The sequence below is a fragment of the Scyliorhinus torazame genome, chromosome 6, assembly GCF_047496885.1.
Source record: "Scyliorhinus torazame isolate Kashiwa2021f chromosome 6, sScyTor2.1, whole genome shotgun sequence".
In the NCBI taxonomy this organism is placed as follows: domain Eukaryota; kingdom Metazoa; phylum Chordata; class Chondrichthyes; order Carcharhiniformes; family Scyliorhinidae; genus Scyliorhinus; species Scyliorhinus torazame.
In genome coordinates this window covers 28,505,070-28,517,431 of record NC_092712.1, presented here as the reverse complement: position 1 = coordinate 28,517,431, position 12,362 = coordinate 28,505,070, and the positions used below count along the sequence as shown (strand labels likewise).

At 44.4% G+C, this 12,362-nt stretch overlaps 1 protein-coding gene across 1 annotated transcript in view; it reads right to left on the bottom strand.

The window, feature by feature from the left end:
- Nucleotides 1-10,963, bottom strand: part of LOC140425678 (CTD small phosphatase-like protein) — a 180,105-nt gene extending 169,142 nt beyond the window's left edge. Inside the window, exons 1-2 of the mRNA XM_072510174.1 lie at nt 10,920-10,963; nt 7,712-7,913 (exon numbers count right to left, since the gene is read on the bottom strand). Coding sequence (XP_072366275.1) covers nt 7,712-7,913; nt 10,920-10,963 — 246 coding nt within the window. The remainder of the gene's footprint in view (nt 1-7,711; nt 7,914-10,919) is intronic.
- Between the last annotated feature and the right edge of the window lie 1,399 nt (nt 10,964-12,362).

Below are 12,362 nucleotides of genomic sequence, written 5' to 3'. Positions count from 1 at the left end.
AGCTCAAAGCTTTATTTGATGCCGGTGCAGGACAACATACGCTAGCTCAGCATGTAGTTCAGAAACTAGCCCATACTGTGCAGAAGGCGCAGAATGATGCAAATATTTAACTAGGAAACGGAGGAGTGTGGAGATGTATTATTTCAATGCAATACATTTGACAGTCTTTTGGAGGGGGGGGGATATCATTGAAAAGAAGGATGAAAGACCCACAGGTAGCACACAACCAAGTAATTTTAACCATTCTTGTCGAGGCTACAAAATACCACGCCAAAATCATCTTTCTCAGTTACAACTGTAACACTTCAAAAGTAACTTATTGGCTGTAAAAGGTCTTTGGGAAGTTCTGGGGGTCGTGACTGCAACATTCAGGCAAAAGAAAATCAAATGGGAGTCCAGGAGATAGAGAGAGAAGCAAAAATTGAAATTAGAAAGACGAGGAAAGGCTGGCAGGAAACAATGGGAAATTGTACAGCTTTTCGAAGAACCACAGCTTTTTTCACTCAAGTCATAAAATTCAAATTCTGGGAATAAGATTTTATATAAATACAAGGGTCACTGATGGAAATGTATGAAATGGTCAATAATCTCCAGCTGTGAACTGACTTTATCTACTCAGGAATTTGCACAATATCAAAGTGTCAGTCACAGTACATTTCGCCAGCAGCACTCAAAGGCACTTATCCTGCGCATTACGCACTTTCACAAGACCTCTTCCCATCTACTGTATAATAGTATATTTACACAAATATAAATTTGTCTAAACAAAGACATTGGTTTCTTTTGAATCAGGATGGTAGTCAAAATGAGCAGCTGTTTTCCAGGAGCGAGATTAGATGTGGAGTATCATTTACAGAATTGGCCTCCTTATTTAAGAAAATTGTAAATGAGTTAGAAGCAATTCAGAGAAGCTTTACTATACCAAGAATGAACAGGTTGTCTTATGAGGAAATGGAGGGGTTAGGTTTTAAGAGGCAACTGGATCGTAATCTTTAAGATCCAGAGGGGTATTGACAGGGTGGTGTGAGGATGTTTCCTCTTGTGGGAGAATCTAGAAATGGGTGTCTCAGAGGGCCCTGAGTCTCTGGAACTCTCTTCCTCAAAGGGCAATGGAAGCAGAGTCTTTGAATATTTTTAAGGCAGAGCTGGATAGATTCTCGATTAACAAGGGGGTGAAAGGTTACCGGGTGAGGCAGGAATGTGGCGTTAAAGTTACAAGCATCATCAACCATGATCTTATTTAATGGCAGAGCAGAGGGACCAAGTGGCCTACATGTGCTCCTAATTTGTATGTAGGAGTGCATTATCTGCAGGGGATATTCCACAAACTAGTTTGCCAAGCCAATAGCATAAAAATGTTTCTGATCACTCCAGAGTAGGCCATTCGGTATATAAATCCCCACTACCCAGCAACACAGATTTTGAATGAACTCTGTCCAGCTGCCAAATATTTTCCTCTGCATTTCTCAAGCACCACGTATTTCAAATTTCACTGGTCAAGATTAAAATTCAAACTCCAATAATGCAACAGGAGTTAATACAACAGTGGGCACATCTGCAGGAATAGCTGTTCAACATTTTCAACAGTTTCAAATCAAATGGAAGAATTTAAAAAGCAGCACACATATTATTCAGTCATTAGCTTGCAAAATAAAAATTAGGAGATTAGGCCCAGATATATCCCTTAATCAAATTTTCACTCAGTCGTATTATCACACTTAACAACAGAAGTAAAAACAAAAAGTTCTGGAAAAACTCACGGCGCCGAGGTCCCAGGTTCGATCCCGGCTCTGGGTCACTGTCAGTGTGGAGTTTGCACATTCTCCCCCTGTTTGCGTGGGTTTCGCCCCCACAACCCAAAAGATGTGCAGGGTAGGTGGGTTTGGCCACGCTAAATTGCCCCTCAATAGGAAAAAAGGAATTGGGTGCTCTTAAATTTATTGAAAAAAAATAAAATGTTCCAGTTGCCACTATTTGCCATCTCCAAAATGGTTCTCCCTTCTTGCAACAGTTGTGAACAAATTGGGGTGGCACAGTGGTTAGCACTGCTGCCTCACAGCACCAGGGACCTGGGTTTGATTTTGGCCTTAGGTGACTGTCTGTGGGGGGTTCGCACATTCTGGTCATGTTGCGTGGATTTCCTCCGGGCGCTCCAGTTTCCTCTCTCAGTCCAAAGATGTGCATAGAATAGAATTTACAGTGCAGAAGGAGGCCATTTGGCCCATCGAGTCTGCCGGCCCTTAGAAAGAGCACCCTACTTAAGCCCATGCCTCCACCCTATCCCCGTAACCCAATAGCCCCACCTAACCTTTATGGACACTGGGGCAATTTAGTGTGGCCAATCCACCTAACCTGCGCATCTTTGGACTATGGGAGGCAACCGGAGCACCCGGAGGAAACCCACGCAGACACGGGGAGGAAGTGCAAATTCCCCACAGTCACCCGAGGCCGGAATCGAATCCGGGTCCTTGACGCCATGAGGCAGCAATGCTAACCACTCTGCCACCGTGCTGCCCCTGGGATTCCATAAGTTCCAAAAACCTCTAACAAAGCTATAATAGCAGTGCTGAGACTCTTGCTACTGACAACAAAACGTGTTTTTTAACCTACGACAGGATTCCATATTAAGTGCTAAAAAAAACCTGAACATAGTCTACTGGCCACTTTGTGCTGGGAACCATATGCTCCTGCTCAGTGTTTAAGTTTATTTGAATAACATTTCACAGACAAAAACATGCCGGATTTTGCTGATTACAAGTTAGATCACCATGTGAGCTTCTTATTTTAGATGAAACAGAGACTTGGTACTAAGTAATACAGATGGGGAGATCTCAAGACAGCACGGGGAAAGATTTTTGCAATTCTATTTCCTGACTTGGTTTCTGGCCTCTCCCAGGAGATTACATGGTGTTCAAGTGGGATGCAGAGTGTACGTCTTGTGATCACGTGTGTGGGATGGGCTGATGGATCCAGAGATCTCTGCCTGTCCTTCATTTTTCCTGTGTTAATAATAATCGTAGGCAGTATCTAACTTGGTGTTTTAACAAGTTGCACTTTTAGTTTATGCTCCATGGGGAAATACAAAAACCACGGGCGAGATTCCCCCACCCCCCCGGGTGGGGGAATCGACGGGGCGCCGTGCGAATCATGCCACGCCGCACCGACCACTGCATGCGACTCTCCCACCCACCCCGAATCGCGCCGGGCCGCTTGGAGAATCGCCGCAAACGGACGATTCTCCGGCCCGAATGAAAAAAATGACAGTCCCCCCGCCGCCGTTCTAACCTGCTGTCGGGCCGGCGGGACCTGGGGCTTCAAGGGCCGGGAGCAGCCGGGGGGGGGGGGGGGGGGTCCCAACCCCGGGGAGGCCCTCCGGAGTGGCCTGGTACGCGATCGGCACCAACCGATCGGCGGGCTGGCCTCTCTGTCAGCCGGCCTCCTTTCTTCCGCCGGTGAGCCTGGATCCATGTGCCATTTTTGTGCGGGGCGGCTTGGGGGAGGACGGCCTCCACGCATGCTCTAGTTGGCGCCGGCCCAACTGCGCATGCGCGGGACAAATGGCGCCGCGTCGTTTACGCGGCGCCGGGTCTCTGACAACACGCCGACGCCCCGCCCCCGTGAATCGCACGATGCCCCTGCTAGCCCCACGGAGGGGGGAGAATAGGGGGTCTGGGAATGGGCGCCGACGCCGGAGTAAAACACTCCGATTTTTACTCCGGCGTCGGCACTTAGACTCCCGTTGGGAGAATCCCGCCCCACAATGCTCTTGCCTTCCTCCTCAAAATGTAATACTCAAAATTGATGGGCTGTTACACAAAGCTACAGTTAATCATATCAAAAGTGATAAATATCCAGAGGTTGCAGTTGCAGAATTTTAAAAAAATCAAATCTGTGAAATCCACAGAATCATACCGAACATCAGGGAGCCATTCAGCCCATTGTGTCTTTGCTGGCTTTATGAAAGAATTTCCTAATTACTTCCTTCTCATTGGTCCATCAAGTTTTCTTTTCCAAGTATATACCCCCCAATTCATTGCCGTTGAATATACTTTCTTTGCCCTTTGATCCTGCCGCCAATTACCTTAAATCTGTCCTCTCATTACCGACCCTCACACCAGAAGAAAAGGTTTCTACCTTCTCCATCAAACATGTTCACAATTTTAAACATCTTTAGTAAATCTCCTTTAATCTTGCCTGCTCCAAGGAGAGCAATCCCAGTTTCTCGAAGTCTCTCTACATAACTGAAGCCCTCATCCTTGGTAGCATTTTGGTATGTCTCCTCTTAACCTCTCAGAAGGCTTTTAAATCTTCCAAAAGTGTGGTGCCCTGATTTGGACACGATACCTCAGTGGGGTTTAAAGGATGACTGTAAATTCCTTCCTTTTAAAAAAAAAACTCTCATTCATAGTGCAAAGAAATAGTCATCTTGATCAAAGATTTAATCTGGAGTATTTTCTAAACTGATGTAAGTAAAAGTCCCTGTTGAGTAACTTGGTAAGTACCAGAAATAATCAGTGCTTTTTCACCTCACGAACAAAGTCAGTACCTCCAATAGGTGCCAAGCTATTGTTCCTAAATAATAACCACACACACATACACAATGGCTGTGATCAGAATCAGAAACAATTGTTGGTACTTCACAAAGTAACCAGGGCAACGGAAACAGAAACTATTATTAGTGGTGGAAGTTGATAATGTGACGACAACTCATCAAATTCAGGCCAACATCACTTCTAGCAAGCTCTTCACTAACATTAACAATTCAACTGGCATTGATCGGACTGTCAAAGTAGCGACCCACAACTCTGCTTTCTCCAAAGAGCAACCCTTAGTCTGCACATTATGGTGTTTATTTCCCTTATACAGGCCCATTATATGACACAAACAATGCCATTGATATTCAACCTCTTCATTTATGCAGCATTAAGAATGAAATGAATAATGCCAGCTACTCAATAATTCATATTTTCTCTATTTTAACATTGTAAGTGACTACTGTGAACCCCAAAGCTAACTTCAAACTGCAATTTTAGACCAGAAGACATAGGAGCAGAATTAGGCCATTCAGCCCATCAAGTCTGCTCTGCCATTCATTCATTGCTAATATGTTTCTCATCCCCATTCTCCTGCCTTCTCCAATAACCCCTGTTCCCCTTATTAATCAAGAACCTATCTATCTCTGTCTCAAAGACACTCAGTGATTTGGCCTCCACAGCCTTCTATGGCAAAGAGTTCCACAGACTCACCACCCTCTGGCTGAAGAAATTCCTCCTCATCTCGGTTTTGAAGGATCATCCCTTTAGTCTGAGATGGTGTCCTTTGGTTTTAGGTTTTCCTAAGAGGGGAAACATCCTCTCCACGTCCACCCTATCCAGGCCTCGCAGTATCGTACAAACTTCAATAAGATCCCCCCTCATCCTTCTAAACTCCCAACGAGTACAGACCCAGAGTCTTCAACCGCTCCTCATACGAGAAGCTATTCATTCCAGGGATCATTCTTGTGAACCTCCTCTGGACCTTTCCAAAGCTAGCATATCCTTCCTTAGAGTCAGGGCCCTAAACTGCTCACAATACTCCAAATGGGCTCTGACCAGAGCCTTATACAGCCTCAGAAGTACATCCCCGGTCTTGTATTCTAGCCCTCTCGACATGAATGCTAACATTGCATTTGCCTTCCTAACTTCTGACTGAGCCTGCACGTTAACCTTAAGAGAATCATGAACAAGGACTCCCAAGTCCCTTTGTACTTCGGATTTCCCAAGCATTTCCCCATTTAGAAAATAGTCTATGCCTAAATTCCTCCTTCCAAAGTGCATATCCTCATCCTTTTCCACATTGTATTTCATTTGCCACTTCATTGCCCCCTCTCCGAGCCTGTTCACGTCCTTCTGCAGCCCCCTTGGATTGGATTTGTTTATTGTCACGTGTACCGAGGTACAGTGAAAAGTATTTTTCTGCGAGCAGCTCAACAGATCATTAAGTACATGAGAAGAAAAGGGAATAAAAGAAAATAAATAGGGCAACACAACATATACAATGTAACTACATAAGCACTGACATCGGATGAAGCATACAGGGTGTAGTGTTAATGAGGTCAGTCCATAAGAGGGTCATTTAGGAGTCTGGTGACAGTGGGGAAGAAGCTGTTTTTGAATCTGTTCGTGCGTGTTCTCAGACTTCTGTATCTCCTGCCCGATGGAAGAAGTTGGAAGAGTGAGTAAGCCGGGTGGGCGGGATCTTTGATTATGTCGCAGAGAGTCGCCTCGCTCCAGCGCCACCTTGCTTCCTCAATACTACCTGTCCCTCTACAGATCTTTGTATCATCTGCAAACTTAGCAGCAGTGCTTCAGTTCCTTCTTCCAGATTATTAATGTATATTGTGAAACGTTGTGGTCCCAGCACAGACCCGAGACACACCACTAGTCACCGGCTGCCATCCTGAAAAAGACCCCTTTATTCCCACTCTCTATCCCCACACGCCTCTTCTGCCCTACAGCTCACCTTACAACAACAACTTGTATTCATAAAACGCTTTTCACATAGCCAAACATTTTCCGCTTCACAGGAGTATTATAAAATTAAATTTGACAGAGCCACATAGAGAGACATTAGGGCAGGTGATCAAAAGCCTGGTCAAAAGGTAGGTTTTAAGGGCTTTCTTGAAAGAGGAGAGGGATTGCACATTCTCCCCGTGTCTGCGTGGGTCTCACCTCCACAGCCCAATGATGTGCAGGGTAGGTGGATTGGCCATGCTAAATTGCCTCTTATTTGGTAAAATTTAAAAAAAGGAGAGGTAAAGTTCAGAGGGAATTCCAGAGAGCTCTATAAATAGAGCCTTATTCCTTTCTCCCTCATATGTTTATCTCGTGTTCGGGGCTATTCACCTCAACTTCTCACCACTCTCTGGGTAAATAGTTTTCTTCTCAATTCTTAAAAACACTTGCATTTATTTAGCGCCGTTCACAGCCAATGAAGTAATTTTTTGATAAGTGTAGTCATTTTAAAAAAAATCTTTGCTCCCCCCCACTGCCCCCAACCCTAGAAGGAACTCCCATTTGTTCTATTTTCTCTACTCACTTGATCAAGACCAATCCACCTAACTTGCACATCTATGGACCATGGGAAGAAATGGGAGCACCCAGAGGAAACCCATGCAAACACGGGGAGAACGTGCAAACGCCACACACTCCACACAGACAGTCATCCACGGTCGGAATCGAACCTGGGTCCCTGGAGCTGTGGCTAGCAGTGCTAGCCACTGTGCCATGCATCTTGAAGTGTAGTCATAATGCAGAAAACGCAGGAGCCAATTTGCGGACAGCAACCTCCCACAAACAGCAATGCGATGACAGGATAATTGTTTGTTTGTGAAGTTGATTGAGGGATTAATATCAGCCCTTCACCAGGGATAACTCCTCTGCATTTCTTTGAAATAGTGCCATGGGATCTTTTATATCCGGTTGAGTGAGGAGACAGGGCTGCAGTTTAACAACCCATCAAAAAGACACCTCTGACAAAGCAGCACTCGTTGTGTACTGGAGCGTCAGCATTGATTTGTGTTCAAATTCTGGAGTGGGACTTGACCTACAACATTCTGACTCTGAAGCAAGAGCAGTACCAACTGAGCCATGTTCACACCTTTATTGGATTTATTAGTGACCATCTTACAGCTATGTCCTCTATTTTTGGACTTCCCTACTGGTGGAATTACCTTCTCTGCATCTGCTCTGCTAAACCATTTCATAATCTTAAAGGCTTCGATAAACTTGCCCTTAGGCCTTTTGTTCTCCAGCAAAAGACCCGAAGCCTGTTTGGTTTTTCCTGAATTGTTATAATCATTCAGTTCCCGTGTCACCTTTGCAAATATTTCTTGCACCAATTCCAGTGCCTTTATATTCTTTTTTAACAGAATACTAATGGCAGGCAGAAGTTATCAGCTCATTTCTTTACTATGCAAAACAGGTGATGAAACACTGGAGGTACATCCTAATCCAAACAGGGAAATGGTCAGCCTCTGGCTGGATTAGGAGAAATACCAAACAGTTCGGGACATGTCCGTTAAGCCTCAGCAACGTAAAACCAGCTTCTGGAATGACAAAATAAATGACTCATTTGCAGACGGACCAAGGACACGGGCAACAGGAGCACTAATAATCATCAGCTCACCATGTTGCCCAGTCCAAAGCCCAGTACCAGAGGTCAAGGGAAACTCTCTCTAACTCCAAATGGAATTCTACACTGAAGCTTTGAGGGAATTTCCAGGGCTCAGTAGGTGTGAGGTTGCTCTCAGCATTTTTACTGCCATCATCGGATTTCCATAGTTCTTCACAGGTATACTGGCAATCCACTGAAACCGGAGTTCACAGCAGAAGTTTTGGGAATTGGCTTTGAATGATGGGATCACTAGTGCAGGAGTCCATTCGGCCCATCAAGTCTGCACCAACCTCTAAAAGAGCACTTCACCCAGGTCCACTAGCCCGCCCAATCCCTGTAATTTAACCTGCACATCCTTGGGCACTAAGGGGCAATTTAGCATGGCCAATCCACCTAATCTGCATATCTTTGGACTGTGGGAGGAAACCAGAGCACCCGGAGGAAACCCACGCACACACAGAATACGCAAACTCCACACACACAAGGCTGGAATTGACCCGGATCCCGGAGGCAGCTGTGCTACCCAGTGTGCCACCTCGAGGGCAGACATTATTTAGTAAAAAGTGAAATACACGAAAAGGAAAAAGAGACAGACAGAGAAATGCATACAGTTTCACACGTTTATTAGCTAGGGCTCTTCTGAAGCTTGTACCTTTAGAATGCAAAGATTGCCCTGGTTTTGTAATGTGGAGCAACATATTCAGTTATTACAAACCATCCTGGTCAGAAAAACTCAACCATCCTGCATATAACTTCATGCCACATTATAGGGCTTCTTCACAGTGACGTCACGAATCAGTGGGAACAGGAAGGATTTGTTTCGCAAAAACAGGGAACAGGTCGTCACGTATACATAATGCATATCTGTATATCTAATTAACACCCACATAATTCAGCTGCACCACCTCTATATTATCATTCTGCAAATTGGTGTCTTAACACAACTAGACAGAACCCTCAACTTGCAAGCTAATTTTCTTTTTAGTAATCAAAGCAGGTGCAATCAGCCTGCAACACCAGTGAAATGTATTAAATTATTTTTGTTTTAAAGTTAAAGTCAATTAAACATATTTACTAACTCCTGGACAATATTCATTTCCTCTGGCCATTTCCTCGAACTTGTTGCGTGTAAATTGGCTGTGTTTTTTTCCATTCAACAGCACTTTGTTGGCTGTAAAGAGCTTTGGAACAATCGGAGCTCATGAAAGGCACTATAAAAATTCAAATCTTTATTTTCTTAAACCACCTAGAGATAAAATTGAAGTGAAAGTTTATAGTGATGTTTGGAATGGCTCTCTGGGAAAAGTCAGCCTAAAACAGACAACTGGGGCAGCACGGTGGGGTAGTGTTTAGCACTGCTGCCTCACGGAGCTGAGGATCAGGGTTCAATCCCGGCCCCGGGTCACTGTCCGTGTGGAGCTTGCACATTCTCCCCATTTCTGCATGGGTTTCACCCCCACAACCCTCTCATGTTTTACCTCTCCACAAAAAAAAAGGGCAGCACATAGCACAGTGGCTAGCACTGTGGCTTCACAGCACTAGGGTCCCAGGTTCGATTCCCCACTGGGTCACTGTCTGTGTGGAGTTTGCACGTTCTCCCAGTGTCTGCGTGGGTTTCCTCCGGGTACTCCGGTTTCCTCCCACAGTCCAAAGATGTGCAGGTTAGTTGGATTGGCCATGCTAAATTGCCCTTGGTGTTCAAAAAGGTTAGGAGGGGTTATTGGGTTACGAGGATAGGGTGGAAGGGAGGGCTTAAGTGGGCCGGTGCAGACTTGATGGGCCGAATGGCCTCCTTCTGCACTGTATGTTCTAACCCAAATATGTGCAGGGTAGGTGGATTGGGCACGCTAAATTGCCACTTAATTGGAAAGAAAATGAATTGTGCACAAAATTAAAATTAAAAATAAAGCAGACAACTGTCCTCACCCGCACATGAAGGAGCTGCGCTCCGAAAGCTAGTGATTCCAAACAAACCTGTTGGACTTTAACCTGGTGTTGTAAGACTTCTTACTGTGCCCACCCCAGTCCAACACCGGCATCACCACACAATTGCTCTGCGGTAGCCTCTTTAATAATATATTCCAGCATTTTCCCAACAACAGCTGTTCGGCTAACTGCTTTCCGTCTCTTTCCTTTTTTGACTTGAGAAATTGTATTCGCTATTTTCCAATCTGATCGAACCTTTGCAGAATCTAGGAACTTAAAACCAATGCAGCTACCATCTCAGCAACCACTTCTTTGAAGATCCCTCCCACCTCTTGATTTACAATTGGACCACTCACTTAGTTAACATTTTCTTATCTAAACACCTGTAGGAGATTGTTTTTATATTTTTAGTAGCTTTCTTTCAGACTCAAGTTCTTCCTTTTCTTTGTAGTTATTCTTTGCTGTTTTTAATATTCTGTTCAATCAATCTTCTGATCTGCCACTAATGGTTAGCGCCGCTGCCTATGGCGCTGGGGATCCCGGTTCGAATCCCAGCCCTGGGTCACTGGCCAGGTGGAGTTTGCACATTCGCCCCGTGTCTGCATGGGTTTCACCCCCACAACCCAAAGATGTGCAGGGTAGATGGATTGGCAATGCTAAATTGCCCGTTAATTGGAAAACAAAATAATTGGGTACTCTTAAAAAAAATTTTTTTAAACGTCCTTAGTTAACCATGGCGGTGCATCCTTCTCCCAGAGTCTTTCTTTCTCCCTTGAATGTATCTTTGCTGAGTGTTATGACCTATCCCCTTAAATGTCTGCCACTGCATCTCTACTGACCTTAATCCAATTTCCCAGTTCATTTTATCCAGCTCGGTCTTCATACCCTCATAATTTAAGTTTAAAACATTGGTCGTAAACCCACTTTCTTCACCTCAAACTGAAGATGAAACTCAGTCATGTTATGATCACTGTTCCCTCGGGATGCCTTTACTAGGAGGGAAGACTGATTTTGGAAGTTTAGTTATTTTTATAGTTTAATGGAATGGTAATTAATAACCTTGTTGCAAAGGAGCCTTTAGGGAAAAGTGGCCATAATACGATTTATGTAGTTTAATATGAATCTTGGGTCTTTAATCTAAACAATGAAAACAATAAAGGTATGAGGGGCAAGTTGGGCGGAGGTGGATTGTTGAACTATATTAAAAGACACGGCAGTAGACAAGCATTTTAAAAATTCATATGGTTTCCAACAAATTTACATTTCTTTAATGTACAAAAAGCCAGCAGGAAAAGTCACCCAACCATGGCTAACAAGTCACAAATTCTATCAGATCAAAAGAAGAGGCAAATAAAGTTGCCAAAGAAAAGTAGTAAACCTGTAGATCAGAAACGTTTTAAAATTCAACAAAGTATAACCAAAAAATTGATTGGATTTGATTTGTCATGTGTACCAAGGTACGGTGAAAAGTATTGTTCGGCGTACAGTCCAGACAGATCATTCTGTACATGGGACATACATAAATATACAATGCAAATACATAGACACCGGCAGCAGGTGAAGCATACGCAGTGTAGTACTCCTCAGTGAGAAGATGTGAAGAGATCAGTTCAGTCCATAAGAGGGTCATTCAGGAGTCTGGTAACAGTGGGGAAGAAGCTGTTTTTCAACCTGTTAATGCGTGTTCTCAGACTTTTGTATCTCCCTTCCAGGTGGAAGAGGTTGGAAGAGAGAATAACCCGGATGGGAGGGGTCTTTGATTATGCTGCCCGCTTTCCCAAGGCAGCGGGAGCAGGCAGAATCAATGGGTGGGAGGCGGCTTCGCGTGATAGACTGGGCGGTGTTCACAACTCTCTGTAGTTTCTTACAGTCTTGGGCTGAGCAGTTGCCATACCATGCCATGATGCAGCCAGATAGGATGCTTTCTGTGGTGCATCTGTAAAAATTGGTAAGAGTCAATGAGGACATGACAAATTTCCTTAATTTCCTGAGGAATTATAGGTGCTGTTGTGCTTTCTTGGTCGTAGCGTCGACGTGGGTGGGCCAGGGCAGATTATTAGTGATTTGAAGCTGTTAACCATCTCCACCTCAGCACCATTGATGCAGATAGGGGTGTGTACTGCACTTCACTTCCTGCAGTCAATGGCCAGCTTCTTAGTTTTGCTGCCATTGATTTCATAAATTTAGAGTACACAATACTCCCATGTGTGATTTCATCAAAGATACTGTCGAAGACCTTACTTCCATACTCAAATCGCCTTGCAATAAAAGCTAACATTCCA